The sequence below is a fragment of the Phascolarctos cinereus genome, unplaced genomic scaffold, assembly GCF_003287225.1.
Source record: "Phascolarctos cinereus isolate Bilbo 61053 unplaced genomic scaffold, phaCin_HiC Scaffold_5;HRSCAF=322, whole genome shotgun sequence".
Taxonomy (NCBI): Eukaryota; Metazoa; Chordata; class Mammalia; order Diprotodontia; family Phascolarctidae; genus Phascolarctos; species Phascolarctos cinereus.
Genome location: NW_027555958.1, coordinates 1959563 through 1980726, shown reverse-complemented (window position 1 = coordinate 1980726; position 21164 = coordinate 1959563). Strand labels below are relative to the sequence as shown.

At 47.4% G+C, this 21164-nt stretch overlaps 1 protein-coding gene across 12 annotated transcripts in view; it reads right to left on the bottom strand.

Annotated features, from left to right (window-relative positions):
* Positions 1–7390: 7390 nt before the first annotated feature.
* Positions 7391–21164, bottom strand: part of PCBP3 (poly(rC) binding protein 3) — a 376369-nt gene continuing 362595 nt past the window's right edge. For all 12 annotated transcript variants that reach the window (XM_020973415.2, XM_020973418.2, XM_020973433.2 and 9 more), the window contains one exon: positions 7391–8110. In XM_020973415.2, the coding sequence (XP_020829074.1) occupies positions 8065–8110 (46 nt within the window). In that variant the 3' untranslated portion in view covers positions 7391–8064. The remainder of the gene's footprint in view (positions 8111–21164) is intronic.

Sequence of the window (21164 nt, the reverse complement as noted above, 5' to 3'; positions counted from 1 at the left end):
CTGAGTTCAAATCCTGACTCTGACCTTCAGTGCCCAGCCACATCCAGCTGACCAGTCACTACTCCTTGCTGAGCGTGGGTTGTTATTTGTCAAGAAGTGATGGCCGCCCACAATTACCGAGCAGCTTAAGATCTGCAAAGCTCTTTCCTACAGCATCCCTGTGACGTAGTGGTGGAGGCCCATTTTACTGATGAGGACAGCTAGGACCCACAAGCTTAATCAGAGACAGGATCCAAACCCCGTTCTTCCCTGACTCCAGGACCTGCATCTCCTGGGGCCCCTAGGATGACCCCGCCCGCTGCTCAGGGGCGTCAGCCATAGGGAAGAATGGATTCTCTCTTCCACCTGGTTGGTTTCCCCACATCTGGTGGCAGGGAGGGTGAGTCCACTTACAAAAGAAGCTGGAAGTTTCCATCAGGGAAAAGTTGGGTCTGAAGATTTTCCAAGGGTGGGCAGGGGAGGGTGGGAAGGGTGGGGAGTACCTAGAGCAGAGACCAACAGTTATGACAAAGAGAGGAGATTTATTCTCATTTTTCCTGACCCCAGCAAAATTGCCAGCCTGGCATTCTGGGGTGAAGCTGGCGCCTTCCTACCTGCCCTTGGCAGATTATTGCCCTCACCCTCAAGACTGAGGGGCCCCCAAGCAGGGCTGATCCCCTGGGAGAGCCCCAGGCTCCGCAGCTATCTGGGCATCCCCCAAACTTAGAACAAGCCCCAGGGCATCCACCCTCACCTCTCCACAGACACCCCGCTTTGGTGACTGACCACAGCTTCCCTTGCTCAGCTCAGACGTGTTGCTGGGACCAAGCTGTTGTGACTCTTATATCTCATTGTTTGCAGGCTTCTGTGGAGATGGGCTGGGCTTTTGAATTGAGTTAATGTTTTGGGACTTAGGGTCAATGCCATCAGTCACCTACTGTGCTTTGTGCCTGCCTCTGGGGTTCCAGTCTCCAAAAGGAAACCATCCTGGGGGGCTCTTCAGCAGAACTCCAGCAGCGGGTGGATGTGGATGGTCTGACCTCAGCTCTCCCCTCATGCCCTGGGGCTCAGCCTCTAGAGTCCTTTTTTGTTTTTTTAAGCAAAGAGTGAACAGAAATCCTAGCTGATGCAATGCTATAGGGTTCAAGGGCTCTTTGGCTTGAGGCCACCTAAGACCTCGGCTCTACCTCGGGCGATGTCTGCTCCTGTCTCTGGGCTCCGAGGGGCAGGGAGTCGAGGAACAGTTGGTTGGGGTGGGGGCAGGTAGCTCTGTGGGGTCTCGCTTCGCTATTCACCTCTCTGGTCTCCCGGAGGTGTCTCTCCCTCTTTCACCACGCCCAGAGTTTTCTAGATTCCATGTGGCTTGCGATGAGGAGGATCTGGTTTGGCTGCCTGTATCAGAGACATTCCTTAGCCTTTCTGGATATGTGTCCTGGGCAGGGGATTGTGGGCAGCAGTTTGGCCTGTGATCATGGTCCAGTTTCGGGGGAATCTTGGCTACATTTACAAGGATTCCTTGGGAGTATGTATGGGAAATACTGGCCTTTGGCCTCGGTTGGTTTGTGAAGGACAGGGAGCTTTCCCGTGTGCTTCTGGCCACCTGATTGTGTCTTTTTAGGCAATCAGCAGGGGCTGAGTGTTTGTATTGCATGGCTTGTACTTTTTTATGACCAGTACATCTGGGCTCCTGCAGAGTGACCTGCTGGTCATGTCTGGCAGCAGAGGAATGGCCTGTCTCCATCGCTCTACCAGAAACCCCTCCGTGTTTATCATGGCTGTGGGGAGGCTGATCACATCTGACATTTGAAGTTTTGCGAACACTGTGCATGTGACATCTCCTTTGTCAAAGGGGTCTCACAGAAGTAACACCTTAAAGAAGAGAACAGGGCTAATGGTGAAATATCAGGCACTGTGATGGGTAGGTTGGGGAGATGATTTTGAGAAAAGGACAGGGCCCCACTGATGCCCTGGTAGTCATTCTGCGGAGGTAGATGTGAACCCCATTGGTGTGTGGGGCTGGCCCTACCCCACTGCCCAGATGGGATGGGGCTTCACTGCTGACCTTTAGGTCACAGGTTCCTGCCTGACTGGACCTTGGAGCCTTCTCCTCCAGTGCTTCCTGGTCTGGGGAAGTTGGCCGCTGTGACGCCTTCAGGGCTGGTCCTGTGCATGGTTGTCTTTCCTGGGGAGGGCAGCCACAGCCTTGAGTACACCCACTCCCCACGGCTGGAGATGGGCCTTGGGGAAGCGCCTAGGCTGGATGCTGCCAGGACTCTCCTGGACAGCGCTGACTCTGCCTGTGGACGGCAGGCAATCTCTGTACTTGGTCCCATCAGACACATGAGCATGCTGCCTGGGGGGAGTTCTGTTTCTTGGATTTCCTGAGGGGCTGCCTGTGGTCCTGTGTGGGACGGGGACCCTGCAGGGAGTGACTCACACTCAGTGCACAGACTGAGAGCCAGCTGCCCCAGGACCTCTGCGACTGACCCACACAACTGCATTTGAGAGTGGGGGCTGGGAAATACTGAAGTCCAGATCTTGTTCTGATTGTCTCTCTTTTCCTTTCTCTCTCCTCCCATTTTCCCCTCCTTCTCCCTTTTCTCTTTCCTTCCTTCCTCCCTCGATTTTTCTGTTTTCCACCTCTCCCCTCTTGTCTCTCCTCTCCTCCTGTTTCTGTTATTCTCACTTTCTCCCTCCTCTCTTGCTCCCTCTCTTCTTTAATTCCTTTTCATCCTTTTTCCTCCCCCCACCCTTTTGGCATCTTGGCAGACTTCTGGGCTGGGTTTGATGCTTTCCTGATCCTGATGGGGATCCAGGAGTCTGAGGCCCTTTTTCCAACAGGCGAGTCATGGGTTTCAGGCACGAGCAGAGCCAGGGCTCAGCATTAACTCTATAGGAGCTCCTAGGATCTGTCTCCTGCTGATCAGTTTATACCTGAGTAAAACTAGTTTTAATGTAGAAACTCAGCCAAGCCCCCCTCTCCAGAGGCCCTCTTTACCCTAGGATGCGGGTAAGGGGGGCACTGTTGTGTTACTGTGAGAGTGCACTTAAGAGGATGGATGGGACAGGAGGTAGGAAGGAGATGTCCTCATGGTAGTGATCAGGTGCTTCCAAGTGGGGGTAGGGGAGTAGAATGGGCACCATCCCACGGATGGCACCTCCCAATCAGGGTGAGCTCTCAAGGCTCTGATCAAGAGTCAAAGAATCCACTGGGCTGAATACAGGGCCAAGGGGAATTCAGAAGTCTGAGCTGTAAGGTGAATAGGAAAAGTCTGGCACCTTCCCAGAGTGAGTTCTTAGGGTGAGGTGTGAGTGTGAATCCAGACACTGACTTTTCCTAAAAAGCCAAAGGAGCATGTCCCTCTCACTTGTCCCATAGTGTAGGGAAGGACGTATCATTCTTCCCTTTTGTTACCTTGAAAGCAAAATCAGCTTTGGCATTGGACCAGGGGCAGCTGAATGAAACTGACCTAATGCACAGAAGAAAGGGACACCCCGGTTTGCTCAGTGCCTCAGAGAGAGATGCATTCTGGGAGAATCCTGGACATCCTTCTACATGGACACCCTAAGCATTCTGGGCTAAAGGACTGCCCCACTCTTAACCTTCTTGGGGTGCTCGCCTTCTTTGCTTTGTGTTCCCTTTATGGTACTTTAGTGGATACCAAGCAGACATCTGAGATACTTCTACAACAAACACCAAAGGGTTACAACGCTGAAAGGGATCTTAACCTCTAACCCCCTCATTTTACAGATGAGGATACTGAGGCCTAGAGAGGTACAATGACTTCTCCAAGGTCACACAGTCAGGTTTTGATGAACCCATATCTTCTAACTCCAAAGTCAGTAATCAATCATTCCACTAGGTCTGTGATCAGTGTGACCTTGGTCAGGGTCCCTGAGAGTTGGGATGATTCTGTGGAGTTCAGCGTAGGTGCTCAGCCTGTGATCAGTTTGACCGGTCAGGGCCCCTGAGAATTGGGGTAATTCTATGGAGTTCATTGGAGGTGCTTAGCCTGAGCTAAGGAGTTGGAATCCCAGAAGACTCCATTTTAGCCCAAGCCAAATGACCTCATTCCATGTTCTCTCCCTCATTATTTCCAGGGAAGTGGAATAATCTGAAAATCAGTCACTTCTCAAATTTATTGATGGAATCCTCAGTAAAAGCCAGTCTGTGTCCAAGAAAGCTGATGAGCATGTTTTCCTTAGACATCTTCCAAATAACTGATTTCAAGTCCAAGTGCCAGACCCATGAGTTGTTCCCCAAATTTGGGTCAAACACATTCTTTCCTTTTTCTTGCCACAGAATAGAGTTCTCAGGAAGAAGGGATGACTTGAAGCCCATACTTCTCTAGATTCCAAAGTCACAGCCCTGGATGGTGGTCACGCCATGTAAACAACCAGAAAGAGGTGGCGAGCTCTATATGTGGCCACTCAATTGATCCTTTCTCTCTTGGGTCTTTTCCCAATTGCCTCAATGACTAATTTCTTCACCAATGATTGCATGGTCCTAGAACACTACCCAGCTGGCTGTTGGTAGCTTACAGAGACAGAACTGTCACCATGGAGTGAGCTAGGGAAATCAAGGAATTTTGATCATGTGGATGTGACCTCTGCAGGGATGATGGGACCTCTGACAGAAGGCTGTTTCCATGCTGACAAAGTTAGTGGGAGGGCTAGGGGCCAACAATGTATAACCTCTGCATTGCCATAAACTCCCTGGAAGGGACCCTTTGATGTTGAAGCTACATGGGTTTAAGGGCAGAAGGAGCTTCTGCTGGGTCTGACCACTCGAGGACACAAGAAAAGCAGCAAGGTCATGCCAGCATTACTCAGAATTCCCTATGGGTGAGTACCCAGAACCCATGTGATAGACAAGAGAAACTAGACGTCTCTATGCCTGGAAAATAACATTTGGTGAAAGGTTTCTGCTTTATTTAAATGGAAATTTGAATTAAATATCTAATTCTTTTTTAAAAAGCTCTGTGATAAGGCAAAGTCACACAAAAATTTGTTCTTAGGAAGGGTAATTTTTGAAGGCTTCAAACATAATGGGGCCTCATTAAGATAAATTAATCTAATCTCATTTCCTTTTAAAAAGCTCACATTAAAAATCTTTTCACTCAGCTGGTAGATCATGGGATCACCATAAGTAGGGTTTACAGAGATTTTCATGAAGTGTTTGCTAAAGCCTTTCATGTTATTTTTGTGGGAAAAGATGAAGAGATATGGTCTACATTAAACTACTATTCAACACTCACAAAGCATTTATGAGGTGCCTACTATGGGCCAGGCATTATGTTAAGTTCTGGGGATAGAAAGGAAGGCAAAAACCTCATCCTCCCAATGAGGGAGACAACATGTAAACCACCATGGCCGCACAAGGCGTAGATGGCGTAAAATGGAGATAATCTCAGAGGGAAGTCTTGCGAGCCTTGGCCTGGCCAGGCCACATCTGGAGGATTGTCTTCAGTTCTGGGCACTCCGTGGCATTGATGAACCAGCCTTTCCAGAGGAGGGCAATCAGAATGGTGAAGGGCCTGGAGTCCTGCCTTCCGAGGACTGGCTTAGGAATGGCGGAGCTTTAGGCTAGGAAGGGAGTCATGATGGCTGACTTCTCTGTCATGTGCAACATGGTCAGACTTGGTCTGAATGGTCCCAGAGGGCGGAACTAGCAACAAGGAGCAGCATGTAGTGAAGCAACTAGAAGGGATGATTCTGAACAATGAAAGCGTCCCCATGTGGACCAGGCTGCCACAGAGGGCGCTGAGTTCTTCGGAGGTCTTTACGCAGTGGCTGGATGACCGCTTGTGGGGTGTCTTTCGTGGGGCTTCCTCTGGGTGTGAGGTGGACTAGAAGGCCTTGGGTCCCTTCCAACTCTGAAAGTCTATGATTCTGCCATCATTCATCACGATAGAGAAAAGGAGTTGGTTTCTCTCTAGTGGCATAATGGAAGTTGCTGAGCCCAGCTAACAACCAATGAGGAAGATTTCAGAGGAAATGAACATCGCCTACCTTGACCATCCTGTGGCTCTGTCCACTGGGCAGAGGCCATCCCTGGATGGTCCTCTTGTCAAATTCAGCTTAAATTCTTGGCATTTCACCTTTTTATGAATGTTCTCTCCTTGACCAAGCCCTCCACTGATACCTTGGTAGGATAGAATGTTGACCCTGGGGTCTTGAAGGCTGTTTAAGTATCATGTAAACTGGAAAGGTTTTAATTTGGTTCCAGGAATGTGCTAAATGAGTGTGAGCTATCCAAAGACTAGCTGACATTATTTCAAAGAGGTTGGATTTATTACCAGCTTAGATACAGGATGATGAATTTGGGGCCACAGCACCTATCAAATAACATTTTGTTTGTGGAACAGCCAAGAGGCTGGGGTCACTGGCTAGAGAAATATGTGTTGAGGAGTGAGGTGTAAGGAGACTGGAAAAGAGTTGAGGGAGTGGGTGAGGAAGGGCTTTGAATGGCACGCAGAATATTTTTTATTTGATCCTGGAGGCAATAGGTTTATTGAGTAATGGGGTTGGGGGGGAGTGGCATGAGACGACCTTTAGGAAAATCACTTTAGTGCCTGAATATAGGATGGATTATTTTCAGTTACTTTACTTTCTGCTTGTGTAATCTATTCCATTGATCTTTTTTTCCTATTTTTTTTAAAAATAAATATATCTTTTTATTCTTTTGGTTAGGCAATGGGGTTAAGTGACTTGCCCAGGATCACATAGCTAGTAAGTGTTTTGTGTCTGAGGCCGGATTTGAACTTAGGTCCTCCTGAATTCAGGGCTGGAGCTCCATCCACTGTGCCACCTATCTGCCCCCCTATTTTTTTTTTTAAAACAAGTTAAACATGGTTTTGATGACTATTGCTTTATAATATAGCTTGAGTTGTGGTAATCCTATGACCTATTCATTTATATTCCTTCTCATATTTTCCCTTATGATTCAGAACTTTTTCTTCCAAATGAATTTTACTTTAATTTCATCTGGTTCTGTGAAGCATCCTCTGTGAAATTTGACTGGTATAGAACAAAAATTTCTAAATTGATTTAGGTGGTATTTTCATTTTGACTATATTGGCATCACCTAACCATGAACAGTGAATATCTCTAGAATTACCTCCTTTGATGGTAATTGGTGCATAAATGGTGCTTTGCAAGTGTATTTTTGTGAAGTTTACATGTACCTTAGGAGGCTAACTTCCAGATACTTGACTTACTTTGTAGTTATCTTAAATATAATTTTATGATAATTTCTTATTGATTTTTTAGCATTGTAGAGGAATTCTGATGATTTTGTAGATTTGTTTTAGGTCTTGTTCACTTGACAAGTTAACGGTGAAGGTCCCATTTTGAGAGTAAAGGTAAACCCAAGAACTGAAGGCAGCAGGGAAGACAAAGACTCTTTGCTGACCTTTGCTATTTGCTTTATTTTGCACATTGTGAACTTGAATAGATAACTATTGGATGCATTTTCACAAGTAAGATGATGCAGGCATTTAGTAAAATACACCACAGAGGAGCAAGCCCCAGCTGGAGGAGCACAATGCAGATCACGGCACAGGGAGGCAACATCACATTGACTCACACAGGACCACGTGGGGTCACCAGGGGCTCTCTGACTCTATGGAGAGGAGGAGGAGGAGTAGGTGCCTCGGTACTACTGGCAGGCAGAACAAAAAAACCCAGGGGCAGGGCTAGAATTCAAAAGAATGAGAAGAAGAAGAAAGAAGAAAGAGACCAGAACCTGGCATTACTTCATCACTGCTAAAAAGGAAACCCACACTACCCTAGAACCATGGTATAAATCACTGTGGTGACCCCAGGAGGAAGGTCAGACTGGCCCAAAGGAATGCCCATCTTCCCTCTGGGTCCTGGGGTCTCCCCTTCCTTAACTACGCAGTAGAACATTTCCCAAGGGTCTGTCTCCGAGTATAAAGTTGCTCTCCATCTCCATCAGGGAGTCTTCATAGCCAGGTCCCTCCTCGAGTCCAGGTTGCCTCCTTCCCAGGTACCATCTTCCTTTGCTTCAGAAATAATTCATGTTCAGTGAGCCGGTGACATTAGACTGCCGGACTACTCCTGTCATGCCGTGAACATACTTCTCACATAGGGCCCTGGAGCCACAGAACTGAAAGAAAGAAGTGAGAAACCAGCCCGCTGGTGAGGAGAGCTGTGTTTTTTGGGCATTAGTTACCTCAGCTGCCCCTCATGCCTTGACCTCCCAGAAGAAGACACCAGAGCTCCTGCTCCAGACAACTCTGAAGCTGCCAGAGCTGGCTAACGTGTTAGAAATGGATAAAGTAAGTGGTGATGGTGGTGGTGGGCCTTGGGCTGGTTGGAGTTTGGCTCCCTGTAAGTCAATGAGAATTTACTAAAGGAGCATGCCTGGCTCTTCAGAGTCCACTGGGATTCATGGAAGGTGAGCATGCTCAAGTTCATAGAATCATAGCTACAGAGTTCAGAGGGACCTCAGAGGATGTTTGGTCTAGTCCTCTCATGTTATGGAGGAGGAAATGGGCCCCAAAGAAGTCAAGTGACTTGCCCAAAGTCATGAAGTGACAGGGCCAAGATTCAAACTCAGACCCCGTGACTCCATGGAGTGGAATAAGCAGGCCAAGCAGTGCCCAGGGAAGAGGGAGCTGTGGTGGACTTTACCATCCTCTCCCTTCTCCAGTAAAAGGTAAGACACTCAATGGCAAAGACTACTGATTTCTCTTGTTCTTCCTCCTCCACCCCATTGCCTGTTAAGTAGGGACTGGGAAAAATGTCGGCTGAGCTGACATGGACAATCCTTTGGTGGCATACTGTACTCTTCTGAGTACAGGAGACTGAAGGATAAAGAAGCAATTGGAGGGCACGTGCCCAAGTCTGAAGCCAACAGTGCTCAAAAGTTAGAAAAGGGTAAAAAAGTAAAGACCCAAATCTCATTCCAAATAACAGAGCAGACAATTTTAATCAAACTAAAGAGCCAGTCCTTATCACAACCTCGTAAATGTCAACCCGACTCCTCTGACCTTCTGGGTTGACTAGGCTGGGAAAGTTTGAGTTGGCTTTTGAACATCTCTTCTGTTTGGGGAGAAAAAATGCCTTGTAGGAAGTTGTTTATCTAGTTGAGATGAGATGGATAGGATGGGAAGAGCAGTTCACTAGAGACAGAGAGGAGAAAAAACCAAACATATGTGTGTGCATGCATGCCTACATATATACATGCACGCATGCATGTCTACACACACACAAGCAGGTGTTCTTTCCACTTTGAGGTTGAGGCTTCCTCAGGGTGACCAAACAAACTCAAATGAGAGCAATGAATGTGGATACAATGTTAGACTTGGGGTGCGGCTTGGAAATCAGTTGTCCAGTCCAGCTTCCCCTAGTGTAGAAATCCCCTGCGACGATTCTGGCAGATTACTTTCACTGGAGGATTCCCAGTGGTGGGAAGCGAATTACTTTGTAATAATACAGCCTATTCATTTCTGGACAGCTCTAATCGTTTGGCCTTATGTCTGGATATCTAGTTGAAATCTTCCCCTCTGTAGCTTCCAACCACTTGCTCTTAATTCTGGCCCCCAGAACTATCCAGAAAAATTTTCCCTTCTCTCCCACATGAAAGCCCTCCCTCTTTTACAGACAGCTTTCATAACTCCCCCCTACATCCCTAATTCACTCAAATATGCAGGTTAAATGGCACCAGTTTCTTCAGTCATTTCTTAAAACACTTAGTTTCATGACGGTTCAACAAACTAGTTATGTTCCAAATCAACACCATCTCTCTTAAAATATGGTCCCCAGACTGAACACGGAACTCCAACTAGGTCAGCCACATTCTACAAGACATTTTTTCTCCTCTGTCCTCAGAGAACCCCATAAACAAAGGAGATTTGCAATAGCTAACTCAAACTTTCAATACTCAACCGCATTCATTATAAAACAAGGATAACCACTCTTGTATCACATAAGGTTATGGAATAATGTATGTGACAGTCATAGCAGACCAGGAAATTATATTTAAAAAATCCTGTACAGCATTAATAAAACCTAATGCCCATTACTCTATGGAAGCTATAGAAAAATGAACGCTTCACTGACAAAACATGGAAAAAGAAATGATAGATCTCTTAGAGCATGTAAGAAACAGTTTGAAAACTTCTATAAATAGTTCTGGAGCTAACATATGACATGCCATAAAGCAATAATTATGGCTGACAATAAGTATATCATTGTCCATTAAACTTACTGACTGTAACTCCAGATGGTGCCTATAAAATAGAGATGTTCCAGGAGTGGAATCCAAAGGCCCTCCGTGGATGACACCCACATGCACTCAACCAACAATATGTTCACACAGAAGCATCTAACGAATGGCTGAGTTGTGGGGATTTATTTCTGGAAATAGAGGGGGTTAGGGTATGATTCAGCACCATGTCATTGCCATCAGAAATTAGAGAAGGGTTATCCTTAAGGAGCTCAGATTTATTGATCAATGTGGATGATGCAAAGGAATTAGAGAAACCATATATAATATCAGTGCAGGCTGAAAAATTTTAGCCCCTACTGAAGAGCTAATAAGACACGAGCTGTTAGATTTTACAATAGAAGCCTGCTATCTTTCACAAACTAATGGATGACAGATCTCCATATGACCTCATGATTTCCTTGAGAACCCAAGAAACTGTCCTGGGATTGGACATTATACAGAAAACTGTTGCTGATGCCCAGATACAACATTGATTCATAAATCAAACACTAAATCAAAACATTAAAAAACATTTTAAATAGTTGTTGCCATATCACGTACTCATAATCTCCAAGGTACATGGAAGAAAACACTTCTGAAATACAGAGTTCTAGTGCGAGAAATCAAGGCTATGCGGTCAAGAAAACATTGAAGTGCACAACATCCTTGTCTCCTCCTGGAGTTATTCCGAAGATACTGTCAGTGAGCCTAAGGAGGATGACTCTACATCCTAATGCTTTTATTCAACTGTAATTTCGCTCATCTGTGCAATAAATCATAAGATATTAAATACAAAATAGTAATTCAAGGACAATGACATATGGCAGGACATTTTCTATATGAATCTCATTGAAAATCTCACTGAAAAAATTGAGAATGAGATGAATAGAATAGTGTTAATAATAATATGCAGCATGGAGGTGTAATGAATAGAGAACCAGCCTGAGAGTCAGAGAGACTTGGGTTCAGGTCCCACCTATGCTAAACACTGGTTGTGTCATTAGACATCTCAATGCCAAGGCAATTGTGTAATGCAAGAAGTTAAGAGGAGGTATGATCTGAATTGGTGGTGGGAATGTCCTCAGAGAGAATCCTCTGTACCAATGAAAGAGCAATTTTAGCCTCCAAAAGACAATGATGATGATGATGATGATGATGATGATGATGTGGTGGTGGTGGTGATGATGGTGGTGATGGAGGTGGTGGTGGTGGTGGTGATGGTGGTAAGGTGGTTGAGACACGAGAGTGCTTGAGCATGGTTGAGATCAAAAGAATGAAGCTGAAAAGATATTGAGAAGGGTCTGCTCTATTTTTGAGAGTAACATCTCCCCCTTATGAACAATGGCCATGAGAGGACCAGAGGCATGTAAGCTCCTTGAGGGCAGGGTTGATTTCACCTTTGTCTCTGTAGCCCCAGTGCTTGATACCCAGCTTGTGGATTGATTGTATATTCTTATATCCATGAATATTGATTCCTCTGATAAAATGTAAGCATCTTGGGGGCAGGCAAGGGTAGTTCCCTTTTCTTTTTGAATCCCCAGTGCTTAGCATGGTTATTGTTTGTCCTTCATTCTTGAAGAGGACCATGACATCAGGAAGATGATGCCATGACTTGCAAGTGAATTGGATTTAAATGAGTGAGGGCTGTACCCAGTCACCAGTCTCACTCTCTCCCACAGAGCCATCTGGGGCCAGTGGCCAGATATGGATCAGGATGACTGGAGATGGCCCCGGATGCAGTGGGCGATTTGAGCCTTTTCAAGCTAAGGTCTTTTCCAGGTCTCAGTTTGACTGAGGCAGTGACCCTTCAGTGATTAAGGCTAGGTAAGAAATGAGGCAAAGAATGGCCTCTTTTATGTAGTAAAAAAATCAATCCCCTAGGGGGGAGACCCTCAGGGTTTCTGGCCTAAATGGAAACAATTTGTTTTTGTATCCACTCTGAGCAATCAGGGCCCAAACAATGGTGGGCTTGGGCTGGGACCTATTGTTAGCCAATCAATGAGAACAAGAGTGATTTGGGTTCCAGGCAGAGTACCTAACATAAGGAGGTGCTTAATCAGTGAACTAGTGAGCACTCTGTACCAAGGATGGACGCCCTTTGTCTACTTTTCTGACTTCTGGGCTCCATCTTCTCTTAGAGCTGTGACACCGGCCAGTATAATAAGATCACTAATAAAACAGTTTCTGTTGGGAAATTGAACTTCACTATTTATTGTGGTGCTTGCCTCTGCTGTTCCCTTCTGGGCTCTGAGTCAGAATACAATGGAAATGCAATGTTCTAGTCCCAGGCCTGGCTCAGAGAGTTTCTGAGGAAAGAGTCTGATTCCTCAGTGGGAACCTCTTGCGCATCTGTGGGGATCTTTACTTCCCGAGAAGTTCTCATTCTTCTCAAATACAAACCTTTCCAAGCCCAGCAGCTTTCCCCTAGAACAACTGGGAATCAGAGATGAGGTTTCTCGTCCTGGCTCTGCTCCCAAGCAGCTGTGTGACATAGGGCAACTCATTTCTCTTTCTGGGCTTTAGCTGCTTAACATTAAAATGAATGGATTGATGTGGTCCCCTTCCAGCTCTTAAAATCTTGTGACTCTTTAATTACCAATACTTTCGGGGCCAACATCCACGGCCCCTTTCACATGAAAGAGCAAAGCACCATGGCTCCCATAATTATTGTGAAAAACAGGGCAATTCCAGCTGCTGGCAGCTGGTTAGTACCAGGTGTGTTAAGGTAGGAGGCTGGTTTCTGAAGCAGGTTCGTAGAAAATTTCCTCCATTTACAAATGACAGACCACCTATACTTATTGGTGCATATATAGGCAGGCTTTCAAATCATGGTTATAGAAGCATTTATCCCACATTACTAAGTGATTTGCAAGATAAACCTTCCAATAACTCAACCATCCTAAGCAATCCTGGCCCTCATCCTGCTCCTTTGCAAGAGGAAGTACTTGTAATACCCAAGATGGCTGAATGATTGGCAAATGGAACTGATTCCCTGGAAATTGAAGCTATTTCTACTTGAATGATGGGCTGGATCTCGATTCAGTAAGGAGGTGGCCTCATCTAACCATGACCTCCATGCTCGAGTCAACTACAATGGTGGCATGGGATGTGCCGCTTGGCACAGTCTCTACTGAATCTCTAGTTATTTGTGACATTTTACCAAGCTCCTGTTGCCTTTTTATTGGGCCAGCAAGTAGTCAATTCCACCAAAACATTTGTTTTCAATGAATTGATCAGTTAGTTCAGACAGACTGGTAGCATGTAGAGAACAGAATATTCGGGGTCTGCTTCCTGCTTGCGTGACATCAGGCAGATCACTGCCCGTTTCTGGCCTTAATGTCATCATCATCATACATAAAAAAGGGGAGGAGATCAGATGATCCCAAGGTCCTTTTCACCTCCAAAGCTATGACCCAATAAGTCAGCTTAGGGAAAGGTGAAGAAACTTCTCTAAGGTCACACAGCTGATGAGGGGCAGAACCAGGATTTGAACCCAAGGTCTCTGACTCCAACACCATTCTCTTTTCACCACAAGTCATCTTGTCCAGCAAGCATTCCACTTTACACCATCTTGGACAAAGGACTGACCCTGATTTTGAAACCTCAGGATGAGATGTGAATGTACTCACTCATAGGGTCAATCTCAGGTTTTAACAGCCCTTCAGGTCAGGAAGTTCTGCCTTCTCAGTGACCTAAACCCTTTACAATGCAAATGAAATCTATATTATGGGTATAAGTACACATTGGGCAGCTAGGGAGTGCCCAGAGCACAGGGCCTGGAGTCAGGACTCATCTTCCTGAGTTCAAATCTATCCTCAGACACTTGCTAGCTGTGTGACCCTGGGCAAGTCACTTAACCCTGTTTGCCTCAGTTTCCTCATCTATAAAATGAGCTGGAGAGGGAAATGGCAAACCAGTCCAGTACTTCTGCTGAGAAAAGAGTTGGACAAAACTGGGAAATGGCGGAACAACAATAACAAAACACATTATAAATAGAATAAATTCACACAGGGCATGTGTGTATATACATGCTGATGTGGAATGCACATCAATATTACACACACACACACACACACACACACACACACACACACACATTCCACATCTGCTTGGCAGGCACGCCTCATTCATTGCTCTACCATCTACATCCTAGCCTGCTCTCTTGCTCCCACTCTAGGGCCCCAGCTCCAGCCAGGAGAGAAGTATCTATGTCCCAGTCTGGCTCTGAGTGCAGTAATCCCCCATTTCTGAGAAGAACATGACTCCAACTCACCATCCCTATAAACTGCCTGACCAAAACACCCTGCCCTGGTCTACATTCGCCCACATGTGTTGTCTTCTGTGGTAGAATCTGAGCCTTCTTGACATAACAATAAAACTACCAAAGAAAGAGCCAGAGAAAAATAGCACAGTTCATCTAGAGAGATGAATAGTCAAGAATCTCAAGGGAAATCAGGCCAAAAATGGGTAGGAAGGGAGCCTAGAAGTTCAGCTCTTAAACGGTACTTCAGAGCAGTTGTTATTAAACTACCTGGTACTGGTTAAAAAGCAGAGAGGCCAATTAATGGAACAGATTAGATCCTTAACATACAAATGCAAAAGGACCCAAGAGCATAGTATTTGGTAGCCCAAAGACCCCCACATGTTTTTATCGCTCTTTGAGAAAAACAGGGAAAAAAACATCTGGGGAAACTGAAAAGAAGTCTGGAAGGAATTAGGTGAGGACCACCATCTCATACCATGCTCCATATGGATTCAAGACTTAGATATGTCAGACCCTTGACGCTTACTTAGCTGTGTGACCCTGGGGCAAGTCACTTAACCCTAATTGCCTCACCAAAGATTAAAAAAAAAAGACTTAACTATGAAGGAAAACGTCACCAACATATTAGAGGGACAAGGAAGAAAACATATTTCATAACTATGGAGAGGGGAGGAGTTCTTGATCAGACAAGGAATGAAGGTCATAGAAGATAAAATGGATAATTTTAACTATACACATTTAAAAAAAATGTTTTGCAAAGGCAAAACCAATGGTACTAAAATTAGAAGGGAAGTGAATAAGTTTTGGGGAATAATCTTTGCATCAAGTTTCTCTGATCCAAGATAAGGTGTTAATAGTTTCAAGTCACACTAAGACTTTCGGGACACACAGTATATGACCAGCTAGTCAGTCAGTCAATAAGCATTTATTAAGCACTTGCTGTGTGTCAGGCAAGAAGATTTTCGAAGGAAGAGACAGAAGCTATCAGCAGCCAGAAAGACCACATTTAATTCAAACATCTTTCTGTCCTTCCCGTCTCTCCTCCCTTGGGGGCTGAACTTGAGAAAGCTGCTTACATCTGGAGCCCCTACTGCCTCTCTTCTGAGCTCTCCAGCATCATCGTTCAAACAAGACTGCTCTGGCAGAGTTGCCCACGGTCTCATGACTGCCCGATCGAATGGCCTTTGCTCAGTCCCCATCTTCGCTTCCTCTCCGCAGCCTTTGGCATTGATCACCGACCATCTCCGTCCTGCTCTCTTCTCTTGAGATTTGGTGACATTTTCTCTCCTGATCCTTCTTCTTCCTGCCTCACCATTCCTTTTCAGTCTCTTTGGATCGATCTTCTAGGCCATGCCCATTAACCAAGGGTGTCCCCCAAGGTTCTGTCCTGGGCTCTCTTCTTTCTGAAGGGTATAGACTCTTTCCCTTGGTGAGCCCATCACCTCTCATAGATTCAGCTACCATCTTGATGCTGGTGATTCTCAGATCTACTTGCCCGGCCCTAGCCTCTCTGGTGACCTCCAGGCTCGTGTCTCTAACTGCCTTGGACATCTCAAGAGGCATCCTAAACTCAACGTGTCCAAAGCAGGATCATCTTTCCACCCAAACATGTCTGCTTTCTGGATTTTCCTTCGACTCTCCTCCCAGTCGCCCAGGCTCACAGCCCAGCTGTCATCCTCTCTCTTACCCTCACATCTAATCCATGGCCACGCCCCATCGACTCTCCTTCACGCCATTTCTCACAGCTTCCTTCCTTGCCCAGCCATGGTACAGTTCCTTATCACCTTCTACCCAGACCATTGCAATATCCTGCTTGTCGTTCTCCCTGCCTCGAGCCTCTCTTCCCTCCAGCCCATCCTTCTGCCAAAGCATAGGTCTCACCATGTCACACAACACCTGCCTTCCCTCACCACTCAACAAACTCCTAGAGATCCCTATTACCTCCAGCTTCAAATACCTCCTGTTTGGCTTGTGCCATAAGAAATCACAAAAGGGACAGTTTCAGAGAAACCTTAGAAGACTTGTATAAACTGATGCGGAGTAAAGGGAGCAGAATCTAATGGAGGACAAACAACTTGGAGACACTTAGGAACTCTCAGAAATGCAATGGCCAATCCCATTTCCAGAGGACTAATGATTCACCTGCTGACAAAGAGAGGCTGAAGATGCAGAGAAGATGGACATGTCGGACTTAGCCAAGGTAGGAATTTGGCTTGCTTTCCTACATGTGTTGTAAGGGTTTTGCTCATCTTTTTTTGATTTGAGAAGGGGGAAAGGGGAGGGAAGGGGAGCGGGGATAGTGTTGCAAAAAGAAAAGAAAGAAAAGAAGATCCTCGAGCATTTCAAAGACGCAGAGAGGCAAGCAGAATGTAGTACAGAAGGAGTCATGACGAACAGAAAAACTTCGCAAGTTGCGAGTGGAATCAGTTCTGTGCTTTAAAGGAAAGGCTGCCTCCAGAAAAGTTATTTGTTGTGCCATATGCATCACGTGTAAAACTCTTTTTCTGTTCAACTCTGTATATGTTAAATGCTCATTTGATTTGGTGCTTATTTTTAAATTTTTGACAGAATTTTTTATATTTAATTTTAATTTTATAGGCTTTTTAGAATTTTAAAAAATTGAAAACTAAATTAAAATTTAAAAAATCTTTTAAAAAAAGATTTGGAAAGGAATGTAAACTCTTTGAGGGCAAGAATATCTTTATATCTGTATCTCCAGAACTTAGCAAATGATCGGCATCTGGTAAGTTCTGATAAATGCTCCATCTGATCCTGTTTTTCACAAAGCAACAATCCTCTCGTACCACTTTCCTGTACGCTATGCTTATGAATAGGTGATATTTATCAAATGCTTTATGATGTACGAAACTGATTTCCTCCCAACAATCAGTTCCATAGGCTCAATTGTGCCAGTGCTGTTGTCCCTGGGCTGCAGATGGGGAGCCTGAGGATCAGAGATGGGCAGTGACTCACCCAAGGTTCCACAGCCAGGGAGGGGCAGAGCTGCAGTTTCCCCTCAGGTTTTCTCCTCCATGGAGGACAACAACCTTTGGGGCAGTGTGGGGGGGGAGGAGGGAGGGGCCCCATCAGTCTTCAAATAACAGTGTAGGTACTCAGATCATACCAAATTTAATTCTCAATTTCTCTTCCTCATCAAGTGTTTCAAAGAAGCTTTTACAATGTCCTGTTTAAGGCTCCCTCCAGAGACACATTTACTCCAACAGGCAGTGAGCTGGGGGTCCCTTTCAGACCCGTTTATGATTCTTAGGAGAACCGTTAGTACTTGAGGATGTGTGCTGCCCCTCTCTTGGCCCCATGCCAGCTGCTGACCAACCCTCAGGGGCCCTGGCACCTTCTTCTGTACCACACAGACAGCTGAGGTACCAGCTGCCAGGTGGAGACCCGGCTCAGAGCGATAGACATGACTTTCCAGAAATGCACCCCTGTTTACCACCTGGGCCAAGAGCAGCTGGCCAGCAAAGTGCACAGGGGCTAGAAGGCCACCTTCAGGAGCGAGAACGGCCCTGGGCCTTGCCTGGGCTTCCATATCCAAGGAAGCTTGGCTGGGCGTTGGCTTTGCAGAAATTCTGAAAGGTCTTTTAAATCCTGTGGAGGAAGAGGAGACTGTCTTGCACTAGAAGGAGGAGAAATGAGAGTGTGGGCTCCCCAAGGCCCGGGGAGGTGGGGGAGGGTGCATGGTCGAGTGTGTGCGCGTGCGCGCGCGCGCGCGCACACACACACACACACTCCCACACTCCCACTCCAGCTGTGTGTCAGGGCTCTGGAATTTGCCTGGACTCCAGAAAGACGGTGAAAATGTGGGGAAACAGCGACACCTAGTGGACAGCTCCTGCAGTGACCTCAGGGGATGGGAGAGGCTATAATGCTTTGTCCATGGTCACAGTGGCAGCAGTCGTAGGATATGAACTCGGGTCCTCTGACTCCAAGGCTCCGGCCAGCCTCAGCAGAGCCCCTGCCTGCAGGAGCTCAGTGGGCTCTCAGACTTTCTTCCTTCTCCGTGGCGAAGGCCCTGAGTATGCCATCGTTGGTACCCCGGATTCAAATCCTGCCTCTGACACTACTGGTGTGACCACGAGCCTCCATCTTCTCATCTGTCCTATAAGGGTTGGCTTTGATTGGCCCCCGAGGCCTCTTCCAGCTCTAAGTCAGAGACGGGGAAAGGCAAGGGGCTTGGGCCTCCGTATCCCCACTCTGCTCTAGTGAATGGTGACTAGTGAAGTGACTTCTGGAAGTGGCTGCTCCGGCCCCCAAATTGCCAAAGACCCCGCAGTCTGAGGGGGGCCTCCTAGACTGAGGTGGGCTTGTTACCAGTGCCACCTTCATGCAAACATCCCCACATCTGACCTTGCCCATGTTCTTGGCTGTGATCCGTGCACCCAGAACTTCCAACTCATGACTTCCAGTCTGAGCCAGAGGGACCGTTTGCATCCTGGATGCTGGGCTGCCTGTGTCTACTTGGGGACCTCAGGGTCGAGCTGAATAGAGAGACCTGCTAGGCCGAGGCCCCATCATCTCTCGGGCTCTGGAATCCTGCAGTGGCCCTCTGGAAAGACCGCCTGGCCTGCAATTCCTCAGCCTCAGGTGAGGTGTTTCTGCTGGGCGTGATATGCCACCATGGGGCTCCTCCCTGCTGCTGACACTGGACAAGGAGAAGAACACAGCAAGGCTCAGAGAGTGAAGTAGAGGAAATCCCACTAGGCCCCCGCTTGTGTGTGGCCTGGGCCTCTGCTCGGCTCTCCTTGCCAAAAAAAGCTAATTATGCCTGCGTTTGCAGAATACAGCAAGATGGGCGGGAGTGGGAAATAATTTCATGTTTTTATTTTATTTTTGCCATGGCAATGAGTCCTTCCCTCTTCCCACTAAAACGTCTCCCCAAGCCTTTCAGCCTCTGCCCACTCTCTGCATCCTCACCCTATTCCACAGCAGTTTAGTTTGGGCTCAGAGGCGGATGTATTGCTTCTGGAAACTGGGCCTTCGGGCATCAAGTGAAGGGAGACCATGAGCTTTCGAGACTCCATGACCCCAGTTCCTGTGCTACTAAACAGCTGGTTGGCTGGGAACAGCCATTTTTCAGTTGGCTTTCCCTCCAGCCTCAGTTTCCTTACCTGTACATTGGTGGGGACAAGTGTCTTTTAAAACTAATGATCCACGGGTGAACTTCCAAGTCTGAACTATCTACGTGACTCAGAGTGAGCCGACGTCTTGGGGCCTCCATTTCCTCTGCCCATCAAAGGGGAGTGGCATAGCTTGCACTACCCAAGTGTAATGTCCAAGTCCCAGGAAGATCAGTGCCCCAGATCGCCAGACTTGCTGCCACCCAGGCTCCAGTGGCCAGGACTCTGCCCTTGGGGGAGAAGGGGCCCACCCCTCTCCTAAACCCTGACTGCTGACCATCAGCAGGGCAGGGAAGTCAGGCTAGCAAAAGCAGCATGACCCCTGAGGGACAGCCAGCCAGGGGGCAGCATGTGCCAAGTGAACCGAACTACCTCCTCCTTGGACCCTGGCAGAGACAGACCAGGCTGGCCTAGCAGACAGCAGCCTGGCAAGGCTGACCCTTCCAGCTGGCCCCATGGAGATGAGGCTTGGCCACTCATTGCCTGCCTCTTTGGCAACCACATTGATAAAAGACCAGGAGCAGGGTGTCCCCTCCACCAAAGGCCTGGGCATTATCAAAGGATTCAACGTCAGAAATGGAGATGACACCCAAGAAGAGGCCTGCCCATCTGCTTCACTTCGGGGGCCTCTGGACCTTGGGGCCTTCCTTCTGCCCTGCAGCTGGACCCTCCTCTGGGTGCTGTCTCCCCCTCATAGCCTGGGAAGTTTCTGAGGTCAGACACTGCCCAGCTTCCCAGGGCTTAGGACAGAGGGCTTGGCACCCAGCTTAAGCCAGGCTTTTTCTTATGAGCCTTCCTTCCCAGCTCCGGGTGGAGGGTATTGTGAGGCTGGGAAGGAGGTCAGAGCTCACACCTGCTCTGCCTCACGTGCAGGGGGCTTTTATAGACCATTCACACCTCGTCCCCTCTGGCTGTCCCAGGCCGCAGTGAATGAGCTTTGGCTCCTCTGTCTTCACCATGATCCTGAAAGGATGCTGGGTCTTAGCAGACCTCCCAGACCCATCCTCCAGGCTGACTCAGGCTCTGGACAATTCTCGGCTCTGCAAAGTCCCACGGAAGACAGCCCCAGAGCCTGGACGGGCAGAGCCAGGAAGAGAGCATCAGGCCCCTGTCCACTGTGAGCCCCACGGGAGTCAGAACGTTTAACCTGCACACACTCTACTTGTCAAAGTCACCTCCTCAGGACAGGCACCGCACCTCTTCGGTCTTTATCTCACGCGGTAGAGTGACAATATGAATGCAAAGGCCTTGGGCTTGAATTCCATGTCTGGTTGGCCGGGTGACTTTTGGCCGGACTCTTCATTCCTTTGGACCTCGGTTTCTTCCTCTGTCAAATCAGGAGGTTGGGCTTGGCTTCTGAGGCTCCTTCCAGCTGCAGGAGCCTGTGAGCTCCAGCATCAGGGGAGAGGCCCTGGGGGAGGACATCCACTTGTCCTTAGGCCGTCTCTCCCTTTAATCCTGGTCTGCCCGGGAGGGACCCATAGAAGAGCCTGGAGTGTTCCAGGGCAGCTGGCCAGCTGGGAGGCCGTGGCACATCAGGAACCTCATT